The sequence below is a fragment of the Equus przewalskii genome, chromosome 2, assembly GCF_037783145.1.
Source record: "Equus przewalskii isolate Varuska chromosome 2, EquPr2, whole genome shotgun sequence".
Taxonomy (NCBI): Eukaryota; Metazoa; Chordata; class Mammalia; order Perissodactyla; family Equidae; genus Equus; species Equus przewalskii.
Genome location: NC_091832.1, coordinates 105737288 through 105762557, shown reverse-complemented (window position 1 = coordinate 105762557; position 25270 = coordinate 105737288). Strand labels below are relative to the sequence as shown.

The window sequence follows — 25270 nt, the reverse complement described above, 5'->3', positions numbered from 1 at the left end:
CGTTTTTTGTTCCTCATAGTTAGAAAACTTAGTTACTTAATTACTGGATATCTTTTATTTGTGCTATCTTTGATATATCATTCTAAATCTGTTGTTTTTGCTTTGTTTCAGAATAAAAGTGTACATTTTCCCCTAAGAAGTAAATACAACAGACTTACAAAAGTTGCCCGCTTTCTCCAAGAAAACCCTTCATGTTTACTGTGTAATATACTACACCACTACCTGCACCAGGCGAATTACTCCATCATTGATGATGCTACAATGGTGAGTTACTGAAACTATAGGTACCTCTAAAGAATCGTCTATTCTCTTGAGGAGCCATTGACCCACAGGGCTTGAGATGCATATGGGAAGTCCAAAGGAGAATTATGGTTAGAAATACAGGCCTATAGACAGCAGCCAGCTCAGATTAATGATTTGCGAGTTGACAGCATGAAGGTGTTAGAAGCTGTGGACATGGATGAACTTCTAGGGATGATGTGTTGATTGAGCAACTGGTCAAGGATGTATCCCTGAAAAATACCAAAGTAAAAGGGGGGTGAGGAGGGTGGTTAGAGGTACACAAAGTGCTGAGGAGGGAAAGGAAGAGGTTGGAGCACCAGGAAAGAATGTCTCAGAAGCCAAAGGTATAAAGAGTTTTAAGTAAAAGAGTAATCACCAGTCGCATTTCACAGAAATGTTTGATAAAATAAGGACTAATTAATGATTGAGGGGAGAATATATAATTTTACAAAATATATACAGTATATCTCTGCCCCTAGAAATGCACTACAGAAGATAGCACTTCATGATTAGGGTTTAGAGCTTGAGGATCTCCCTTCTCCTCTCCACACTTCTGGTCAGTAGAAAATACACGAGACTCTTCAGCTAAATTAGGGATCAATGTATCAGTATTATTAAGGGCCAATCCAGCTCCTGATAACCTCCAATGAAAGACTCTCTAGCGAATGGTGGATTTGAGAAAGGTACTTGGATCTGAGGCTGGTGTAGTGCTTTCTACTTTTACCCTGTGAATTGAAGACTGGGAGGTCCACAGTGCAAGGCGAACTTGCCCGTCTAATCATAGGCAGAGAAACTACAACAGACAGAATGACAGGCATTTCCCGTGGATGGATGCTCTGCCAAGATATGCTTTCCATGTAAGAGGAAGAATCCCAAGGTGCCCCTGCTTACTTGAGTCTAGGAATGAAAGGGCAGGCTAAGGGACTTGATATTCCTCAGAAAGAAAATGAGGTGATTCCTGCTTTTTAGTAAATAGCTGTCTTCAGTCAAAGCCATTTCTCCTAACACAAGGGATTATGGGAAAGCGGGTGGAGAGGAGGTGGATATTTTCTCCTTAAGCTAAGGCACTAATAGGAATAATAGCCAAATTTTCTTTCTTACAGTCTTCACTATGTGAGATAAAATATATTCTAAATTATGTAGTTGTTATTGGTAATACATTTAACTTTCAAAGCAGTTACAAATTCGTCTATGTCCAGCATTTAACTATAGCAATTTATTTATTTCTTTATTTTTTGGTGAGGACAATTTGCTCTGAGCTAACATCTGTTGCCAATCTTCCTCTTTTTTTATTTTTTGCTTGAAGAAGGTTAACCCTGAGCTAACATCTGTGGCAGTCTTCCTCTATTTTGTATGTGGGTCACTGTCACAACATGGCTTGACAAGTGGTGTTTGTCCTCACCCGGGATCTGAATCTGTGAACCCAGGCTGCCAACGATGGACTGAACCACTATGCCACAGGGCCCGCCCCAGTAATTTATTTTTTTAAATGTTAAAATAGTAGTACTTACCTAATCTTTGGAGGGAATAATTTCGTTTTGTCTTTGCTTAATGAATATTCCAGGTAGCTCAAAATACATTTAATTCTTCAGCTGGGCTAAAAAAGGTAAAGTGGATTGAATGTTTCTTAAGTTGAATCCCAATTTTGCATCCCAAGTTTAGCCTCTTGTTCACCTGGTACTGCTGTATTTAAGACAAAAAGATGCAATGTTGTGTTTAGGGATTGAATTCTTTAGTCAGCTTGAAGTACTGACTCTTGTGTCACCTTGGACAAATTACTTAACTTATGAATTCTAGTTTCCTCATCTGTAGATGAGGGTGGAGATTTAAATGAATAAATATAAGCAAAGCACTTAAATAGTAACCATGATTAAAGTAAGGTTACTTCTATCCATCTCATTGCTGTTACAGAGTGATGGACTTCCTGCTTTGGTAACTTTGAAGAAAGGTTTAGTTGCATTGGCAAGGCAGTGGATGAAGTTCATTGTGGTGACGCCAGCCTTTAAAGGAGTTAGCTTACATCGGCCAGCTCAGCCCCTGAAACCTCAATCAGCGGTGGACCACGAACATGAAGACGGACTGGGGCTGGACAATGGCGGTGGTCTTCAAAGTGATACCAGTGCTGATGGAGCAGAATTTGAATTTGATGCAGGTAATTTTGTAAATATTTTAGTTAGATATATGCAATTGGTAACCTAGTACATGAGATAGTTTTGATAATTTGTGTCCCAAATTTGAAAATGTCATTGCTTAATTATACAAGTATGATTTGTATTTGCCCAAATAAATGGCAATAGTGTTGGAATCTTTATACTGACTTGATTTTTAAGTTTAATCTTGTGAAATACAGTAGACTTCTTCTAATCCAGTACAAACAACAGACATCTTTGTATACCTAGAATGTTTTAAGTGAACACGTTAACCTCCTTTTAAAGTTTACATTTGTATTTGTCTGTTTATTGTCCTCCCTATGCCACAGTCTTTTGAGTCTTTGAATTTTACCTGGTGCTTGTTTGACCCTGAAGTTATGTAATATGTGGAGGCCTGCAGCGAGCCTATAATTCTTTCAGCATAATGGCTGTGCCAGAACACAGACAGTAGATATACATTTCAGAAATATATATGCATACTTTAATACTTTTTCAAAGGTTAATTTTTATTTTCATGACATGAAATATTCAACAAAAATTTATCTTACTATATTTTTAAAAAAATATAAAAGTACTATGGGAGGGGCTGGCCCCGTGGCCGAGTGGTTAAGTTCACTGCGCTCCGCTGCAGGCGGCCCAGTGTTTCGTTAGTTCGAATCCTGGGCGCGGACATGGCACTGCTCATCAGACCACGCTGAGGCAGCGTCCCACATGCCACAACTAGAAGAACCCACAACGAAGAATACACAACTATGTACCGGGGGGCTTTGGGGAGAAAAAGGAAAAAATAAAATCTTTTTAAAAAAAAAAAAAAAGTACTATAGGAAAGGACAGTAGTCTTTAGAGCTTTAAGAACATTGATATATAATACTTTACCTAGCTTTTTTTGTCTTTTAAAAAACCTTATAATTATATTTAATAACTGACTTGTTATGAAGAATAGACTAGATTGTATTTATTTTGAAAAATTTCAAGTCTACACAAAGGTAGAAAGAATGGTGCAGTAAACAGCCCATTTAATTAATTATCTGCAATGCGTATGTTAATCCGTGAAAATTCTATAGTTTCTTGAGCTTAGTTGAATTGGTTTTTTATCTCTGTACCATTTGGGTGGCATATGTGAAACATGGAATAGAAACTATTTGTTCCTCTCTTGAGACTGAGTGAGAAGATTGGGGTTGGAAGAATTAAAGAAAGGAAAGAGCAAGTATTATAGCAGATTCAACAATTAATTTGTCAAGGAGTATGGAAAGTTGAGTGTAGTTACACCACCGGGAACACTGGAGTTGAGGTTTCAAGAAAATGTCTGATAATCTATAGCCCACTTATTCTTTTGAACCGTTTTCAGCCACGGTCAGTGAACACACAATGCTACTAGAAGGAACAGCCAACCGGCCTCCACCGGGCAGCTCTGGACCTGTCACTGGAGCTGAGATAATGAGGAAACTTTCTAAGACTCATACGCATAGTGACTCTGCATTAAAAATAAAGGTACATTATTACTATTTTTGGTTAGAGTTATTTAGACTTGCAGAGAAGACCTAAACTTTTGTTATCTCAAATTTAAATATTGCTCCTACACTCCAAATGTTCAAATAGTATTTTTATGTTGAAATTAACATGATTAGTAACTTTTAGTGCACACGTTTCTTTGAAAATTATATCATCAGTCAGTAATTAATATTGAATAAGGACTACTTTAACTACCAAGCCTTAGGGCTTTCTTTTCTATTTATTTGAATGTTGTGTTCCATAAAATACGATGTTGAAAATGTTGATCATCTTGTAATTTTTCTGGTCAATATACAGTTTGAGTTAGGGTATTTTATGATTTTAATTACATTGTGTTTTAAGCAATTTAACCAGTACTGCACTGTGTGTAAGTTTCGTCATCTGTAAGATGGAGATTACCATAGTTACATGAAATAATGCTTGAAAAGTGCTTAGAAAAATACCTGGTACATAGTAAACACTTAAGTTATTTGTTGTTGTGGGTTACATTTTTTTTTATAGTTTGCTTTTCTGAGCACAGAAAACAACAAACAGTTAATATTTTAACTTTCTTTGAAAGTCTGGGTATAGACTTATGTTAATACCCAGACTACATAAGGTAAATGATTGATAATTTTGACCATATTAAAATGTAAAATTTCCACGCAGAAAAAATAATGTATTGTAAACAACATAGACATATGACAAAGAGCTAGTTTCCTAATATATAAAGATCTCTTCCTGATCACTAAGAAAAAGAGGACAACTAAATAGAAAGGTGGTTAAAGGCTCTTCACAGAGAAATATATATACTTATGTGAAAATGTATTCTAATTCAACAAATACCACATGATTTCACTCATATGTGGAAGATAAAAATAATAACAAAAAAAACACGTAGATACAGACGATCAATTGGTGGTTAACAGAAGGGAAGGGGGATAGGGAGAAGGCAAAAGGGCAAAGGGGCACATGTGTACAGTGACAGATAGAAACTAGACTTTTGGTGGTAAACACAGTACAGGCTGTACAGCAGTCGAAATATGATGATATACACCTGAGATTTATATGTTATAAATCAATGTTAACTCAATAAAAGAATGTAAATTAAAATGAGATTTCCATTTCCACCTATCGGACTGAAAAACTAAAAAGTTTGATAGTGTATGTTGTTGGTGAAGATGTGAGAAAACAGACACTCTCATACAGTACTGGTGGGAGTGTAAATTGGTGCAGCCTCTTTGAAGAACAATTTTTGAAGAGCAGTTGGCAATTTGTATCAAAATTTAAATTGTATTGCCCTTTCACCAGTATAACGACGTCCAGGAATTCATTCTAAAGACATGAATGCTCATAAATGCTCAAAGACACATGTAAAGAACACACATTCTTTACAACACTATAGCGGGAAAATGATTGAAACAACGTAAATGACTAAGCACTGAGGGCTAATAACTAATATACCCTGATGCAGATGCATACTGTGAAGACTCAAAAAAGATGAAATAGATCTCTAAGTGGATATGGAATGATCACCAAGTGCATTGATTAAAGTAAAAACAATGTATAGGGCAGTATGTATTTGTATGTTAAAAAAGGGTAAATAGATGTGCTTATAGTCATAAGTTACTTACAAAAGGATAGATAAGAAAGTTAAGAGGACCTTGGGGTGAAGGGCCCTAGTAGACTAGAGCTCAGGGAATGCTTACTTTTCATTAAATAGTCTTTGTGTGCTTTTAAATTTTTAATTATGTGTAAGTGTTGCTGTTAAAGCATTTGGTGATAGTTTGATACGTAGTTTTTCAGTTTGAACTATGAAACTTACTCGGTTTCTGCAGTATATTCAGAAAGCTGGGATACTTTAAATTCTCAGCTCCTTAATCTGTCTCAGATTTTCTTCCTGGTTGATGGTTTTTCCTAACCCTCTGATCAAATTTAGGTGTTTTGCTGTTAATGCTGTTCTCTTTCAGAAATTTTTTTGAACCTTCCTTTGTTTATGGATTATAAAAACCCTTCAAAGAATTGAAATTACAGATGCTTTGTTGCAGATCTTGGCTTTTCAGGATCTTTCTGTCTGTGTAGTCATTTTTTTGTACTATGCTTTAAACTGATCTGAAATTCTATCTTAAATGTGACAACAGATAGAAATTGGACAGTTCTGTAACTTTTGATTTTTTTGTTTTTCCTCAGAGAATTGCTGGAAATTCTTTCTGGTATGTTAGAGCTCTGTAGAGAATCAAGTCTTAACACAGATATTCACTGTGAAGGCTACCAAGAAGGGTAGTATAGTATTAAGAATTTCAGAATAGACATCTTGCCACCAGGCTCTCTCTTCAGCTTTCAAAGGGAGTTAATAAGCCAGTCTTAAAATAAGTGAATGATAGTAAAGGCTGCCGTTTGCATTGTACTGTAGAGTTATGAAACATTTTTACTTACATTTGAGATTCACTGCAGTCCTAGCACACCCCGTCTGTTTTGGTATTGATGTGAACAATTACTGGCAGTAATAGCAACAGTAATAGTAGCTGTAGCCATCAGCAGTCATTTTTACGTGCATAAGAAAGAGCCCTGCATTGTTGCTTCTGTAGGGCATTCACCCGTATCATTCTCTGAGCTATACCAGTGGAGACACTGCCACTGATTCTCCAGTGCATGTTGGACGTGCTGGCATGCCAGTTAAGGAGAGTCCGAGGAAGGAGAGCCTACTCAGCTACCTGACTGGAAGCTTCCCAAGCTTGCACAACCTCCTGGAAGGGACTCCTCAAAGAAGTAGTACAGCTGTGAAGAGTAGCTCCCTAACGAGAACGGGTATGTCCCTAGTTTTGACAATTATAAGTTTACTTCTGTGGGAGAATTAAAAAAAACAGTAACAAGACTTAAATTTATTTAGATCTGTACTTTGGATGCATAACTAATCTTTTGTATTACACGTTATGTTTGAGAAAATATTTTGGGAAACTGTTCTCCCTTATTGGTGTCTTCATGCCCTTAGTTTGTGTTTTTAAATTGCAACATTTGACACTACTATAAACCTAGATGTCATATGGGATGCTGTCTCGACCAGCCAACAATGAATTTCCCTCTGTTATAATAAAAATAAGTTATGTATTCATGCTTTAATATCTGAATACCAACATCATGTAGTGAATTTGAAAACATCTGCAGAGACATTTTAACCTGACTTTTCAAAAATAAATACATAAATAACAATTTCTACTCTGTAGTACTTAAGTAATATATATTCAGTAAAACTTTATTTTCAGGAAATACGATGGCCACTGATATGTTGTCTGAACACCCCTTGTTGTCTGAACCATCCTCTGTGAGTTTCTATAACTGGATGTCAAATGCTGTGGGTAATCGGGGAAGTGTGGTGCAAGAATCTCCTGCTACCAAGTCAGGACACAATAGTCTTCCAACAGGTACTTAGTTATCACGTTATTTTGCTTAACTATCTGAGGGGCACATGTAAAGTTATAGCAAAATCCTATGTTTCAGAGGATGATTAAAAAATCTCAAATGTTTAAGTACTGTTTAGTTGAAATCAGCCCATTTTTTGGAATGCCTTTGATAAAATTGCAATTGAGGGAGTCGTACGCAGTCAGTAGGGTTCTTGTGGAAAGGCAAATGTGTCAAATGTTAGATTGTGTATGACTTAAAGAGTTTAAAGCTTCCATTTAATGTGGCTTGTTTAATTTTCAAATCACCAAAAGGAGATAAATAAAAAATGCAAAGTATAATTACATCACCGTGTACCTACAATAAAGAAAATATTTTTGGTTTATCCAGATTCCTCTGGGACATAACTAGCTGTCTTACACTCTTTATGGTTACTTAAATATTTAATTAATTTAGATTAAAGAGGAATAAAGCAAGATTCTTGCCCTCAAGGAGGAAAGCAAATGAGGGCAATTTATTAATTTGAAAAGAATATGTATAAGTAGCAAGAAGACTGTCAGGGAATTCACAAAGAAGTATTGGTGGTTATCGCCAGAAATGGAAGTGGAGCCACCTTCCCTTTTCTATTTTTCTAAATTTTTTATTGTTTTTCCAAATTTACTAGTTGTATGTATTATTTTTTTTGGAAAAAATATATTTAAAAAAATAATATGTGAAGTAGCTTTGATTCTAGTTGCTGAAGGCAGCTAACATTAACTTGTGTAACAGCTATTTAGATTGCTAGTAAATTCTCTTCAGACAGAAAATAGGAAATTATGAAAAGTAGTTGATATGTAACTACTTACTCGGTCCTTTTCCTTCCTGGTGTGTGGACCGCTTTTGAATCTGGAACTGATCCTAATTCTGGCTGCATGTTGGTTCTTAGCTTTGGCCCTTGGTTGATGGAAGTCTGGTGCTTCCACCAGCTCTCAGCACTTCTCTGGTGCTAGCTTCACTACTGCACAGAGTTTAAGTTTCAAGAGAACCAGAAAAGAACATTTCCTCTCTATCATCAGTCCTTTGCCTGGGGAATGAAAAGAGAAAGGGAGCACAGATGAAACAAATAGCGCCGTTTCATTTATGCTCCGCCTCAGGAAAGCACAGCTGGGAAGGAATTTCTGAGTGAGACTGCGAATCCGTGTCTATCTCCCTGCTGCTGTCTGTAACTCTGTTCCTCAGCGCCAGGCTGATGGGATATCACATGCTTTTCACAGATCTTCCAGCCATAAAATTCTCTGCTTTGGACTGACTGTCTTTAATATAGCCTTCATATATGAGGATTTTCTAAATTTATTAATAAGTCATGTCTGTAAAATAACCTAAAAGTGCTATTTTGTTTTCTCTTTCAATTTAAGTGGTCTGGTCTACTACAACACAGGCTTCATAAGTTTACTTTGCTGTGCCTCTTTATGTTTTTTATTCCCAATAATTTAGATTTTGTTCTTGAACATTTACTCTGCTAGGTGTTGCACCTAATCTTCCTACAATTCCCTCAGCCTCCGATTTCAACACCGTCTTGTCTAGTGACCAGAATACCTTAGATGGGACGCATTCTCAGCATAGCACTAGCCAGGATGATGTGGCAGGTGTAGAAGAAGCCAACCAAGGATTTCCTGCTGTTCAGCTGGCTGATGCACAGGTGAGCCAGTCTGTTTTTTCCCTAATTATTGTAACCCCTCATCAGACAGTACTTAGCAGCTGGAACCATCAAGTAATGGGCACTTTAGGATTTTATGCCTGTATGCCCGAAGCCTTCAAGCAAAAAAGGAGGAGCCTTTGAAAAGTACATAGGGTAATTATAAATGCAAATTAAGCATCTGTAGATACTCATTAAAAAGAAGAGCGGCATATAGTTATTTGTCTCATATAGTAACATTTTTGTTATTTGGAGATACAGATTGTCTAAATAATGACTACAAAGATAAATTTAATCACATCCTGTAGTCTTAGTGCTATGTTAAGACTTTATTGAGTGAGCACTGGGGGGGTCATTGACGATTTTAGAGCAAAGGAATAAAGTGACTGGAACTGTACATGTAGAAATATTATATGAGTAGCAATGTGTTAAATATTGAAGTAGAGAAACCAGAGGTGAAAAAATGAGTTATTGAAATAGTTCACACAAGTGGTTATCAGGCCCTTAGCTTAGATGGTTGTGGCTTTGATAAGGTAAAGGAGAAATATTGTGGAGATCTTATTTAATTGATTAAATGTGGAGAGTGGAGAGTGAAATCCTTTGACACGTTCTTTTTAATTTGAAGGATCAGAAGGCAAGTGGGAGAGTGGGGCATGGGTATCAAGAGGTGATATTTTCTCAGGATGAAAGAGACTTGAGCATGTTTACAACTTATGAGGAATTAGGGAGGTCCCAATCAAAAAAAATGAAAGAAGGGTAAACTGATAGAGCAAGATTCAGAGAAGGAGGAGAAGTGTTAGAATTGAGAGTCATTTATAGAGAGATGCTTTGGACATGAAAGATACTTTTTCCTCTGAGAATTTTTGGGAAGACTTTAAGGTCAGTGGTAAGTTTGCAAATTGGTAGCTTCAATGTTTTCTTACAATAGGAGGTAATTTATGTTAAATTTGTCAGGCACTTTTAAATTTTCTTGATTTACTCCTCCAATACATTGGAGTAGTTTTTAGAGACTTGTTCACTTGTTTTTAAAAGGGAGAATGTGGAAAAATTTTTGTCATTGTTTTGGCCTATATAATACATTCATTATTCATTGTATTTATTAGCGTTCAATACGCATTTTTAGAGATAACTATACTATTTTACATGTAAGACTCTAAAATCCACCAGAAACATGAATGTTAATACAATAAAAAACAGTGAGGTGATTTAGATATGTGTAAAAATTGGAATGACTGTGAAAGAGAGCTCACCACAGACCCCCAGAAGGATTGCCAAATAGTGCTGAGGAGTCTAGTTAAGAGTTTGTTAGTGTTGCAATACCAGTGAATCCAATTAGATCGTTTCCTCTCATGGTCCTTAGCAGCTCAGCTGTAGAAGTAGAATAGGATTGATCCAAAGCAGATATAGCAGGAAAAATGAGATGATGAGATGTAGTATACAATTTAGGAAGTTACTGAAATGGAGTTCAAGCCAAGGTTGTGGGGAGTTAAAGGAAGTCAATAACTTTGGAACTGAAGGGTTGGTTGAGTTATCTTCATGGCCAAAGAAGTCCTTCAGGAAGATAAATTGGGATGGAAAAGAAAAAGAAGACAGTCAGTCAGGAACCAAAGTCCCTGGTGGGTATGGAAGATTAACCAAGGGCATAAATAGATGACAAAGATTAGGAAAGATGGAGGATGGCTTGAACCTTGAAGAGGGAAGAGTTTTTCCATTAGGATGACAGAGCACATCTACGAAAGAGTAAACCCAAGAAAGAGTATGCCAAGCAAGTATACAAGGAAGAGGAAATTTCTCCCTAAGTTTCCAGTCTAGAGTGAAATTGTTTGAATTCTCTCATTCTAGGCCTTCACAAGAGTATCCTATCTTCCCAAGCACAAACAAATGACCTAGAGACAACTGAAAATGTGGACATGGGTCTCATTACCCAAATGGCACTCATCCATTTTTATAGAACTTTTTAAGCTTCAGGAAAAGATCACTAAGGGAGAATGTGTAGTGAAAGAGTTAGAAGGGGGCCAAGGAAAGCGTTGGATAGCACTTATATTTAGGATGTTGAAGGAGGAAAAGAATCCATACAGCAGAGAATGAGTTGTCAGTGATTATAGTGGTCTATTAAGCACATATAGTTGCTTCTGTTTGGGTTAGCTCTTAGTGACTATGAAATTCAGTTAACTAGAGATTTAACCAGAGTGATGTATTTCCATAAACATGTATAATACTTAAAATGTAAAGGAAGTTCTTTGTCAGAAAATAAATGTTAAATGACTGTTACAACCAAGTGATACCATTTAAAAATAGGTCAGATATTCATAAGATACCATGTGAAATGTTTTTATGTTAACACAGGAAGTTGATAAACTGTTTTGTGACCCTAATGTACTAGATTTTTATGAAAACACAGCTATTCATGCCTTTTTAAAAGCAAGAAGTAGAATGATTTAAACTAATTCATAATTTTATTTTCCTTGTATTTTCAGACACTCAGACAGGATCAAGGGATCTGTGCCCTTATGATTAATTTGAAGATGAGTGGCACATAAATAGGTGTTCAGAAATACTAAGTTTTAAGTAAAATTAGAGTTTTTTTTTTTTCCTTTACACTATAGTGATATCTACTAAAGTAGAATAGGAAAAAAGCCACAGTAAATGATGAATTATCAATTGAGCTAATATGGATTGTGTTATGTCTTTTAGGTTGTTTTCAAACCTCTTTTGAGTCATACAGGGATCCAGTCACAGGATGCAATGCCGCTCTGCTACCGAATGTACTTTGGAGAGCACCTCTCATTTTCAGGGACTTTGGACTGCCTCAGAGCAGACATCGTGGATTCAGACACAGCCAAAGAGAGAAAAGGCAAAAGAGCAAGAAGGTGTCTGGCGCTATTGTTGTTTTTATGTAAAATTTTGTACAAAGGTTATCATACTCATTTGTTATTTAACTTTCCTTTCTTCTAATGCTGAGAAAGTAATTTTAATCTTATGAGAGGATAATTTCCATTTAACAAAAATAGTAACCACATTTTATTAATAAAGAAAATCAACAGGTCATAGGCCTATTTTTAGGCATATTTTTGTACCGTGTTAGCACATATGTGAGGGTCAGCCAAAGTATGTATGTTGACATATACAATATATACACTTAGAATTTATTTACTCTTGCAGTCGTTGAATTTTTATGATCTTATGGATTGTAATTTTATATATTTTACTTAGAATTTATTTCTAACCTCCTTTCTGAGTTGACTTGACTTGTAGCAGATAGTGTTTTCTATGAAGAACACAGTAGAAGTCAGACCGAGAGTATAGCCATCAGAAACACACAGGAATGCTAAATGTAGCATGGTGAAAGTTAAAAACTGTCATTCACTGTCACTCTTTATTGTCATGGATAGTTCTTCAGTTTCTTTACTGCTTGCATAGGAAATAATATGCCCACTAATAAGATTTGACTAATCTTTTGTGAACTTGCAATTTTACTTTGGATAGGTCTTGCTAAAGTGTGTAGGAATAATAGAATGCGGATGTAGAGGGCATTTATGACAAGAGGTTTTTGCAACATTCTTGGTTTCATCCAATTTGTGCTTTTGCAAGCTGGTAAAATTAAAAGTAAAATGTACATGTATCTGACATATAGCTAAGTGAAATATATTTTTTATTTGAAATATTCTATTTCAGATTTTAAACAATTTAACAAAATCAGTAAAAAATTCATGGCAATTATGTATAGAAGAATGCAGCTTTTTAAAATTTTGTTTCAGGGCATTAAATATCTGAGGATTTTCTAATAACACAGGAACATGAAAATTTCAGTGTCTTTTCTATTAAATATAAGACAGTCTTTGCTTTTCACAGTTATGTGTTCCCCTAACAATGACGGTGCAAACTGAAACACTGCAAAGTGACCTTGATGATTATTAAGATTAGTGGGGAAAATTACTTTTGTTTTGTGACCTTGAAAAATGTTTATCAAAACATTAAAAACTGTCTATTTATTATAAATGTTTAGGGAAATGAAAAATATACTAAAACTAGTATTTTAGTACATTGTAATTTCAAACGTTAGAAACATTCAGAATTAAAGTGCTTTATTTCTTTCTAAAAAAACTTGTCAAAAGGTAGTTTTAATAGCGCTTGGCTTCTTATCATGTAACTTACGATACATGATCTTTTCTGTGCCTTGGTAAAGTGTCATACCCCATTCTAAGTGTTGATCAGTGTCCAACATTTTATTTCCATTTTCAGTGTCATGAAATATCTTCACGAGTTCCTTTTGCTATGAAGTTTTTGCCCGTATCACTTCCTGGGAATATCTTCTTCCTTTTTGCCACAACCACTTTGCTCTTTATGCTTTCGCTGAGTTCCTCTGGCTGCATATCTAGAGTTTCTAGAACAGCGGAAGTATCAACATTTCCATGGTCAGCTATTTCTTCTGTAACTCCTTTTATGTTTAATTAAATTTCACTGCCAGCATTATAATTTTTTGTTTGATTGCTGCATTTTCATCTTTGCTGTCCATTTCCCTCTTGATTTTCCATTTTTGTAAAATATCATGCAGATTTCTCAGGAGGAGGCAGCACATCTACGTGTTTTACTGTCTGTGTGTGAAATGAGTAACAAATGTGCTTTGACCAATGACTAGCATATTTTGACAGAGGTGACGTGACTGGTCAGTGATCATGATGTACATCTATTATTTACATAGTAATTTGTGGACTGAAGAGCTAGCAGCAAGTTTGTACTTTCTGCAGTTATTCACAGTAAATTTTAGTTAAAAATTTGAACCATGTTGTTGGGAGCTGTGTTATTTAACCATGGTAACTGAAATCCATTCACATTGGAATCATCAAATCCAGACAGCAAAACATTAATACCTACTTAGACTCCCTGATTAGAGTTAGCAGCCCTGAGTTAAACGTGCATTTCTGTTTGCAGTAGCCAACTTTCATATAAGTATACATAAAAAATACTTATATAATGTGTGTATATATACATGCACACATATAGTGTACATGTATATACACTGTATGCACATGGTATGTATCATATATGATTAACTTATACACAGATTATATGCATATATGTATGTATGTGTGTATCTGTGTATGATCATATTTAACACCTACTTATTGCCCTACTAAAAGCCATATAACACTGCCACAGACTAGACCTTCGTCTGACCATATTTCCCTTCTTATGTTCCAGGAGATCTTCTTTGAATGACTTTGAACTTACTGCCTCTAGCAAAACTTAACATTCTTTTTAATTTTTCTACCATCATACCAGCTCTGAATGCTCTACTTTCCTGTTACTAGCCCACGGTTAGCTTTTATTTCTCAGATCTCCTGTAATTCCACCTTAACGCTTATTTATTTGGAGACCTTTGTCACAGTACACTTTTTCTGGTCAAATTTCAGTCCTGTTTGGGCTTTTTTTTTGTAGTATATTGTTCATTACTATTGGGTTATAGTTTCTTGTATAACGTGTATAACTCTCCTAGACTGTAAAGCCAGGACAGTTATTAAATCATTCAGCATGGGTTCTCATAAATATTAGTTTCCTTATATCTTTGCTATCTGCAATCAAGATAGTTGAACTTATTAGAGATTTAATAAATAATTTTAAATTTTAGTTTTAACTTTAGCTCTAGAGTGCTCATTCCAGTTCTTTACCTTTCTGGCTGCTATTGCTTAAATGACTCCTTCATTATATACCCAGAGTTTTTTCCCCTTTTACTTGAATCTTCTCTTGAAGACTTTCTTGCCTCCCTGACATGTTCTCAATTCTTGTTTTTGCAATTGTGGATTATTTTAATCTCTTTTGAGTATTCTCTCTCCTATCTGTTCTAATTCTCAAAATTCAGTTTTTCCTTCTCTGACCACATGCTTAGCACTGATAGCAGGCTTCCCGTGAGGTTGGACATTTTCATGACTTAGACTACAAAGGAGGTTTTCTTATTATATAAGAAATGCTAGTATTCATTAAGGAATTATTGTCTCTAATCATCAATTTTTTAAGTTAAATTGGGAACATCAAAGCAGCTTCAGTTTTTTTTTTCTGATAGAGAAAAATCCTATGTTTGATTTGACCTATATGGCTACGCATTCATATTGTACATGGAAGAAGGGAGACCAAAATACCTTTTTACAGTTTTCATACTTGAGGTTTATTGTTATTAGTGATTGGTTTATGGAAATCTGAGACATTTTTGGCTTTTTAATATTAAAATTGACTTTTTGTAATTAAACATAATATTCCTACCTGAAAATTTTTGGATAAGCAGGAGGTTTTGCCAAAATAATTTTTATAAAGATTTTAAGTTTTTGTATGTATTTCTCATTTTTGTTTCAGTTGCTTTCCTCACCACTGTTTCTTTTTGTTTTGTTTTGTTTTTTTTGGTTTTTTGTTTTTGTTTTTGCTTTTTTTTTGGAGGAAGATTAGCCCTCAGCTAACTACTGCCAGTCCTCCTCTTTTTGCTGAGAAAGCCTGGCTCTGAGCTAACATCCGTGCCCATCTTCCTCTAGTTTATACGTGGGACGCCTACCACAGCATGGCTGCCAAGCAGTGCCATGTCCGCACCCGGGATCCAAACCAGCGAACCCCGGGCCTCCGAGAAGCGGAACGTGCGAACTTAACCGCTGCGCCACCGGGCCGGCCCCACCACTGTTTCTTTTTCAGGATTGACACCTGAGCTAACAACTGTTGCCAATCTTTTTTGTTGTTGTTCTTCTTTTCTCCCCAAAGACCCCCCAGTACATAGTTGTATATTATGGTTGTGGGTCCTTCTAGCTGTGGCATGTGGGATGCCACCTCAGCATGGCCTGATGAGCAGTGCCATATCTGCACCCAGGATCTGAACCAGCGAAACCCTGGGCTGCCGAAGCGGAGTGTGGAAACTTAACCACTCGGAGTGTGCAAACTTAACCGCTCGGCCACGGGGCTGGCCCCTCCTCACCACTTTCAAATTTGCAAAGTATACCAGCAGTGTTTCATTTCAAATAGCAAATCAAATTGTATAAAATATAATGAAATTAAATTTATAAACCATATATTTGACAGAGAGGGAAAGAATGGTTAAGGGAGGTGTCTTAATTGAATAATTGACTTTAGATTCCAATACGATTGGGGTATACCATTGGATGGCAAGGAAAATTGTTTTATCACTTCACTGAAATCGTTAACATAAGTCTCATTTTGACTAGGCAGTTCTAGAGTAAGATCAAGGAGGGAGACTTAAGGCCCAGCTTCCCACTTATAAAAGGCTGGTTTAGTGAAAGAGCATTCTACTTGATCTCTTGCTTAAAATAATTTAAACGACTTATAACATATTTCACCTTGGAGAGTCTTTTGCTAATTCATAAAGATTGTGCTGTTCTGAAAGGAAGGAAATAAAACTTTGTCATTTTCTTTTTTTCCCCACATTTTTAGGCAAGGTCATGTGAATCTTCCTCCACTTGAGTTCAAACCAGCATTGATGTTGGAAACCTTTAGCATCAGTGCTGTTGTAATGGAAAAGTCAGTGTGCACCCCTCAGAACTCTACCAGTGCTCTTTCTTTTCATGATCTCAACAAGCGTTATTACAATACCTTTCACTGCAACTTTACTATTTCTTGTCAGTCAATAAGCCAGCATGTAGATATGGCTTTAGTTCGTCTTATTCATCAATTTAGTACAATGATAGATGACATCAAAGCCACTCAGACTGACATTAAACTGAGCAGGTATACAGCTGGATCAGCTTCCCCAACACCTACCTTCAAAACCAGAAAACATCGGGATTTTCGCTCATCTGACTTCAGCCGCAGTTCTAGAGGAAGTCTTAATGGCGGCAATAGAGTAAATAATGCAAAGAACAAACGGACCAACAACGAGAATAACAAAAAGGAATCTCGGAACAAAAATTCGTTAGGAAGATCTGAAAGAAGAACTTCAAAAGTGTCTAGAAAAGGTTCCAAGGATGTGGTGGATCATATGACCATTCACATGGATGACTCTGATTCAATTACAGTGTCGGAACAAAGTGAGCCCTCAGCCGAGTGCTGGCAGAATATGTATAAATTGCTTAACTTCTATTCACTTATCTCTGATCCAACAGGAATATTGGAAAAATCTTCGGAAACATTTGGACCAGCAGGTAATGGATATTTTTATATTTTTAAAATTTCTGTTTAGAAAATCACTAATACTGAAAAAGAAAGCAGATTGTTCATCATGTTTTCTTAATGTTTTAAGTGGAAAGTTGAGACTCAAAGAAATTGTTAATCACCCAAGGAGAGAAAACAGTAACGGCAGTCAGATACTCTGCTGTCTGATTTCCCATCCTTCCTAACTAACCCTTACACAGTATGCCCCTAAAGAATTCAGACAGACCTGCTTTCAGATATCTGAATCTGCTATTTACTTTCAATATGACGATGGGAAAAGGTTGAAAAATTTAAAAAATCTTTTTGGTGGGGAAGAGGAGGAAGAATGCTGGTTTGGAATGTGAAGAAAGGTAAGATGATGTTTGGAGTGTCCGTTTCACGGTTTTCATATCTAAACGCTTTTATTTCCATTTACTTATAAAGGAGTTCGGAGCCCTACAGAGCCAACATGTAAAGTTGTGTTTGAGAATGAACAAGACAGTAACAGTTTGACTAAGACACAGAGGAAACGTAGCTTGGTAACTTCTGAACCTCAGCATGTGACCCTAATAGTGTTTGGCATTGGCATGGTGAACCGCACGCACCTGGAGGCAGACATTGGCGGGCTGACGATGGAATCAGAACTGAAGAGGATCCATGGCAGTTTCACACTGAAGGAAAAAATGAAGGGTAGGACCATGTTCTAATACTGTAGTGCCATTCTGAAGAAAGCCAATGTCATGTCTCCAGAATTCCTATTTGGAAATTTTTCTTCAGAAAGTGGAACTTCCCATTTACATTGATCAAGAGTGCTAGTTTATGTAGTTTCTTTTTCTTGTTCTTTTTGATTTTTAAAATTTTCCAAGTTTTCTGCACTATTACTTCTGAAAATTAAACTGTCATCAGGCTATCTCCAATGCCGTTAGGCTCTTTAATGCATGGATGACATGTTAAACTGCATATTTAGCATTCTTCCAATTTTGACATATATAGTATATATGAATACATAGAAATAAAAAACTTCAAGTTTGAATTTTATCATAGCTTTAAAATTATCTTTTGTCACTGATTGTATTAAGAATAGAATGCAATTTGAATATGAAGTTCAATTATCTTATTTCCATAATTCATGTAATTATTTTTTCTCACATTTAAGATGTTTTACATCAAAAGATGACTGAGACGTGTGCCACTGCTCATATTGGTGGGGTTAATATTGTCCTGCTTGAAGGGATTACACCAAATATACAGTAAGTGTGTTGATTTTTATTATTTTCTTGAACTTGTTTGTTATAGTTTTATAGGAAACTTAAAATTCTTTGGATGAATCTCATACCTTCTAAGTTTTGAGATTTATATACATAATGTTGCCAGATACTGTGCTTCTGACTGTCATTAAGAATAAAACCATATGGAATGTTTTCAGAAGAGTGACTTTTTTCCTTTCTAAAATTGGTTTCCTACCTCCCCTGCCCCCCTAAAAACTGACTCCCCGTGCATTTGTAAGATTGTCTAACAAGAAAAATGGTTACCGTGCAAATGTCAGTTAAACATATAACATGCAAAAGCTCACACAATTCAAATTAGTTAAGTAAAACAAAATGTAGTCAAATAATATAGACTCTTGATTTTATATTAAGTAATCACTCATATTCATTCTGGGTTTCAAAACTTTCTTTTGCCTTTTTTACTTAAAGAGTTTAACAATAAAGCCTATGAGACCCCTTCCAATAGTATAGGTCAGCTTTTTATAGTGGGTATACCGTACCATATCTCTTTTCTTTTGACTCTTTGCTGTTACTTTTTCTTTATAAGAATTGCTTTGATGATGATTGCCTTTATGCGTGCTGTTCGGGTCACTAATCTCTTATCAGTGCATTTAAGCACTGACTGTGTTCGCACGCTTGGAACTGCATACCTTCATTCCTAACTTCCTTTCAGTGGAGCAGTTTTGTGTAGGAACTACAAAATGTGTTTCAGTCAGATTTTGAGAATTTGCTATTTCTTAATATTCTAACTAGTTAATATTGTTGTATTATCGTCCTATAAAGCATCCATCCTGCTAAATACTGATTAAATGCTAAACTAATTGGTTTAGCATTATAAAAATTAAATATTAGTCATAGATTGATTAGTTACAGGTCTCTTCATAATATTTTAAACATGGATAATGTCATAGCTGTCTTGGGGAACATTTCCTGAAATAGATGTTTAAGTCTTACTGGGGTGTTTGGACCTGTAAGTCTAGAACCAAAGAGAGTGTATTTTATTATAGCTGCCTGAATGGTCCAGATGCATTTCATAATCAGTCTTTTGAAAGACCAGAAAATTCCAGTAGTTGTAAGAGACACGATCTTTTATGATTATTCATTATGCCATAGGGAGTATTATGTAATAACTACAACTTAAGTACCTACTGTGGGCCAGGAGCCTCACATAGATTATTTTATTTAATCTTCACCACAATCCTGTGAACTGGGGTGATTTTATCCCCACTTTCTAGAACAATAAATTGAGATTCAGAAAGATCAAAGTATTGCCCTAAAATGCTTGAAATTGTACAGCCAGTAAGAAGAGATGCCTGAACCCATACTCCTTCCCCCTCGCCACAATGCTCCTGCAGAAAGTCGTCATTCTCCTTGGGTTCCAAGATTCTTTGATTGACTCTAAATTTAAAAGTACTATGGTTACTTGAACCTGTTCAGAAAGTAAAACGAATTTCTTTAGATATGCTTTGTGTTTGGTTTACTCTATCCTTTTAGACCTATTCTCTCCATTATTTATTATCTCTTAAGAGAAGGGCTTCAAATAGTCTCTAAACTTGCAGAAAATAATATTTTTTAAAAAGTATTGTACAGTTGATATTTCTTGCTCTTTTTTAAAAAAAAACAAGCAAAGATCTCTTAAATTTTTCTTTGAAAAATACAAGTTGTTTATTACTCACTGCCAGATTCTAGTGGTGTGAAGCCTTTCTGGATTTATTTGGCTTTTCATTTCCAATTTCAATTAAAAGGAAATGGAGCTAAAAATTAGTTGAGAAGGTTCTTTGAGGGCACATTTTAAAAGTGAGATGTAAGAAAAGCTTTCCAGATGATTGGTCTTATTGTAACTAATTTATGCATAAATGTTTATTTGCTTCCTTTTGTTTTCTTGCTTTCCTCTTGAATCTTCATCTGTAGACTGGAGGACTTTCCCACATCTCCTACAAGCACAGCCAAACAAGAGTTTCTGTATGTCGTATTATTCTTTTTCATGGGCTTTGTGATTAACATAGTATTGAATAGTTTTAAAGATAAATATTTAGATTATCTGCATGGCTGTGAATGTATGTAGTTAGTTATTATTTTGTAGCTTTAATGTAGACCCTTTTATAGATTAAAGCTACTGCTATTCAAGGAAAACACACAGGTAAGGCCTGCCTTTTTTGTAATTTATACCTTGTTTTGTTGTTAAGAGATTGTAACACTATAGTTGTATGTTGCTTGTGCTTTTTTTAGACATGTTACTGTTAAAATTTATATTATCATAGATCCTTAATGTTTGGTGTGATAATAGAAACTATTATTTTGCAAAGTTTTACTTTGCAAAAGAGTTTTCACTAATTGCAACAATAATTATTAAAACACTAATATATGAAAATATCTACACATCCCAACCTTATAATTCTGTTTTTAAAATAGGGAGAATTTACTGCTCTGTTGACAGGTTTTACTATATGTACATTTTATATTTTGAGTGGCTTAATTTGACCCAAGTATATCTGATATTTTGTGGTAGTGGGCTGTACTGAGGGCCATATTTAAATATTCATCATGTCTTCTCACCATGACAAATTAATATGTTACTTAACACTGGTTATTTCTTTGGACATTTTCTGTAAAATTTGAATATGCTGAATAAATAGATAAATCTGTATATTATGTTCCATGCTGGTAAGGTTATCATACTTCGTGAGATTTGTTTCGCTGTATATTGCTAATAGGCCATAGACAAAATATCATCAATTAACAGCCCTTTCTTGGGATTATCTGTAATCAGCCAACTAGAGGTACTAGAAAAGAATAAATGCACTAATATTAAGAAAAGGAAATGATTATTTTCTGGAAACCACTCTTACCTATTAGTGTCGCTTAACAGGTATAGAAAAAATATCCAATTCCATTTTAGTAGTGATAGTAGCTGGAGAAGATTTATTGTTTCTTTCCTTTTTATCACTGAGATCTTTGGATGTATAACCAAAAAAATCAATACTGTATGACTTTTGAGGGGATGCTTTTTAATGGCTAAAGATCTCATTTTCATCCATTCAACAATTATTAGGTTACATAGTTTGGCCTGAGCACTGTGTTAGGCTTCAGAGATGTGACACTAAGCAAATGAGATGTGGTCCCTGTCATGGTACCCCTTATAGGCCACCCCTCTCCTCTTATAGGATTTCTGGCTGAGAGAGTTAACATGTAAGGTACAGTTGCCAAATGAGAAAGAAAATTCCAGTGATTTTTAATAGTTAACTAAATAGCATGTGATCACAGTACTTTCCACCCCCGTTGCAGCCATTTTTCAGGCAAAACTGAATTGAGACAGGCAGCGTAAGTCAGGGTGCATAAATCATCTTCTTCTCCCTGCCTCTAAAGTTTGGACCCACATGCTCAAGTAGGTGGAGTAGGGGTAGAGATAGAGACAATCAGGCCCCAAAGCAAATCCTTAAGTCATTCACTCATCATGTTGCATGGACAAGGATGACTAGCGTACCTTTAAGGCCCTGTTGCCTGGATACAGGAAGTAAAAGAAGGTGGGAAAAAGTCTTGCCTGATTAGACACTGTGGTCATTGTAATTGAGGCTCACAGCGGATCTAGTGCAACCTTGTGAAGTAGACTACCACTGTCAATGAATTCTTTAACAAGACTTCTTCGTCATTTGCCGTGAACTTTTCACGTATATGAGGCATTCCTGATGTGCTACAAGTTTTCACAATCTTCTCTTTAGAGAGATTTTGACCACTTCTTTCTTGTGGAAAAGTTTTATGTATACTATGTGTTGTATGACCTAGATTGACAACTCTCTTCGAGAATTAAAATAAAATTACGAATAGATAACTCATAGTGGCAGCTTGTAAACTGTTTGATTTCTCATTCTGGGTCTCCTCATGTCTTTTTTTTGATGAGGAAGATTGGCCCTGAGCCAACATCTATTGCTAACCTTTCTCTTTTTGCTTGAAGAAGATTGTCACTGAGCTAATACCTGTGCCAACCTTCCTCTGTTTTTTTGTATGTGGGATGCCACCACAGTGTGGCCTGATGGGCAGTGTGTAGGTCCATGCCAGGGATCTGAACCCATGAACCCCAGGCCACTGAAGCAGAGCGTGTGAACTAACCACTATGCAACCGGGCCAGCCCCTCCTTACATCTTTAACACGTGCAGTTTGACAGGAGTTAATCAGACGTCTCTCTAGTTTCTGGCTCAGTTTGATCAGTGTAGGACCATCATGTTGTCCAACTCCAAGGAACGCCGCTCATGTTGTGGTGGGAGTCATTTATCTAGACTATAGTGTGAACGGGGCCCTCTGGAGTTGGGCAACACAGATGTCCGGAAGTCCTAAACATCAGAATTGCCACTGGAAATAACACAGTAGCGTCTACAATAGGAGAGCACTCAGACACATCAGGTTTCCATTCTGACTTTTGGTATATAATTGAAAATGCAGTATTGCATACGTGCTTACATAATCAAAGTGATATTTAAGGAGACTTCTGTGTATTATAAAGGTAAAACAGTGAGACATGTAGAATTTCTTGACGGACATGTTAACAAGACAGATGTCTTTGTGAATGGATGTTTAGTTTCATTCAGTAGATGGATGCTGTTTACAAGTAGGAAGCCTTTTGCATTTTAGCACCATCTACGTGTTCTGGCTCATGTTGAAATTGAATTTAGAATGAAATCTCATTGGTGATAAACAGCTTTATTTATTATAATATTTAAGAAAAGATTCAAAATTCAATCACTAGTCAGCATCCCAGAATCTACCTCATACTGGCTAGACCAATTCCATAGAATACTTTTTAATTTTTCTAATCAGCAATAGTCTTCTGGGAAATAGTTGCTTTTACTTTTATATAAGCACATGCATATTTTCTTCTGTAAACTCTGTATCAAAGAATAATAGTGCAAACAGTGTAAAATAAATATATTTCAATATTTTTAGAAAACATGATTTCTTCAGTATATGATTTAAACACAAAAAATCCTAAGTCATTTAGTTCATTCAATGATTTAAAAGCATTTTTCTTGCTCTCAAAAGACTTTTTCAAAATTTCTCTTTATTGGTTGTGTTTTAATGGTCTTCTTCTCTTAATAGAACTGTAGTGAAATGTAGTATCGCCAAGTCCCAAGCCCTCTACAGTGCCCAGAGAGGGCTGAAGACCAACAACGCGGCCGTGTTCAAAGTCGGAGCTATCAGCATCAACATTCCCCAGCATCCTGCCACCTTACATAGCATGATGGTTCGAAGTTCTCACCAACTGTCTAAGCAAATCTCAGACCTCATCAGACAGCCTTCTACTGTGTAAGTTGTTCCTTCAAATTCTGTGAATCTGTATAATAGTTCAGGTCATTCTTTGCTGTGTTAACAATAGTTTGAAGGACTACAGAGGGTTACATCTAAGTATTGACCATTGTGGACAGTGGGGCAGGTGGAAAGTAGCCAAACACGATCGTGGGAGAATCGTATTGGATATTATTAAAGTACAATGCAATTGTCAGAGTTGCATGTTACATCAGTGGAGCTTAAGAGATCATAAGAGGTACTAATAAAAAGCAAATTCTAGGACTGTATCAGTCAATCTTTATTTACTTTGAACTCATCGAAATTTTTGACTGCATAGCTTTAAAAAATTGCAGTGGCTGTGTCGCATGCATAGATTTGTGCTGTCCTCTGTATGAAATTATTGGACCTTGGCACATCATCCTTGATTCCCTGTCTATAGCCCTTGTTCATGGGTCTGCATTGCTGAGTTTTATTCCTGGTCTCCAAAACTGTAACTATACAAATATGATAAGTAAAAGGTAAAAAATTTATCTTACTGTGTTTCTTTTTTCCTATCCTATATGGTAGAAAAAAGTGTGTCTTTTGACAGTATCCTAAAACAGTGATTTTTCCAATTGTTCTATCTGATTGTTCTGATGTAATATTAATTCATGTCTGAAGTTGCCCAAATAGTAATAATTTAAATATATCTGTCATCAATGGATTGTGGAATCCAGAATGTATACATGAGCCTTAGTTTTAAAATACTCTAAGGAATTTTTCCTTACTATAATATGTTGGCAGTGAAACATAGTAGTTAAAAAATGAGACTCTCGGGGGCTAGTCTGGTGGCTGAGTGGTTAAAGTTTGTGCAGTCTACTTTGGTGGCCCGGTTTCATGTGTTCAGATCCTGGGTGCAGACCTACTCCACTCATCAGCCATGCTGTGGAGGCATCCCACATCCAAAGTAGAGGAAGATTGGCGCAGATGTTAGTCTTCCTCAAGCAAAAAAAGAGGAAAATTGACAATGGATGTTAGCTCAGGGCCAATCTTCCTCACAAAAAAACCCACGAAAAAACAAAACAAAAAAATCAGACTCTGGAATCAGACTATGACTGGGTTTAAATCCTGCTTTCACCACTTTTTAGCTATGCTTACTCACTTGCAAAGTGGAGATAATAGTATCTACTCAAAGGGTTTTGTGAGATAAATGAATAGATGATGTAAAACACACAAAGCACTAAGAATAGTACCTGGCATGTAGTAAGCACTCAGATAATTATGTGATTGCTGGTGGTGTTATTAATAGTGGTGGTAATAGTATTGGCAATAGTAGTAATTGTATTACAATCAATAGTGGAGTGCATAGCGGTTAAAGTCATGGAATTTGCAGTCAGACAAACCTGAGTTTAAACTCCAGTTTCCCATCAATGATAGGAATGGCCTTGGCATATAACATTCCAGTTTATATTGTTATTACCTTTTCTGGTTTACTTTTCTAGATCACCAGTTTTCCATGGTTGTTTTTAGGATGTCATAATATGATCTGGTGTTGGAAAGCAAACATCTGTCAGCAGTATAGTTTTGCTATTTTTCCTTGAGAACTCCAATAATTTTATACAATA

At 35.9% G+C, this 25270-nt stretch overlaps 1 protein-coding gene across 21 annotated transcripts in view; it reads left to right on the top strand.

Annotated features, from left to right (window-relative positions):
- BLTP1 (bridge-like lipid transfer protein family member 1) overlaps positions 1-25270 on the top strand; it is a 194760-nt gene that overhangs the window by 103459 nt on the left and 66031 nt on the right. For 15 of the 21 annotated variants that reach the window (XR_011537221.1, XR_011537219.1, XR_011537218.1 and 12 more), the window contains 12 exons: positions 112-264; positions 2194-2434; positions 3781-3923; positions 6512-6731; positions 7187-7345; positions 8825-9000; positions 11692-11867; positions 16423-17129; positions 17563-17808; positions 18275-18368; positions 20298-20348; positions 23478-23684. Coding sequence is in view for 17 of the 21 variants with exons in the window: in XM_070609157.1 (XP_070465258.1) it covers positions 112-264; positions 2194-2434; positions 3781-3923; positions 6512-6731; positions 7187-7345; positions 8825-9000; positions 11692-11867; positions 16423-17129; positions 17563-17808; positions 18275-18368; positions 20298-20348; positions 23478-23684 (2573 nt within the window). In the remaining 4 variants the exon portion in view is untranslated. The remainder of the gene's footprint in view (positions 1-111; positions 265-2193; positions 2435-3780; positions 3924-6511; positions 6732-7186; positions 7346-8824; positions 9001-11691; positions 11868-16422; positions 17130-17562; positions 17809-18274; positions 18369-20297; positions 20349-23477; positions 23685-25270) is intronic. The other 6 variants (XR_011537220.1, XM_070609173.1, XM_070609171.1 and 3 more) reach the window with 1 other exon arrangement.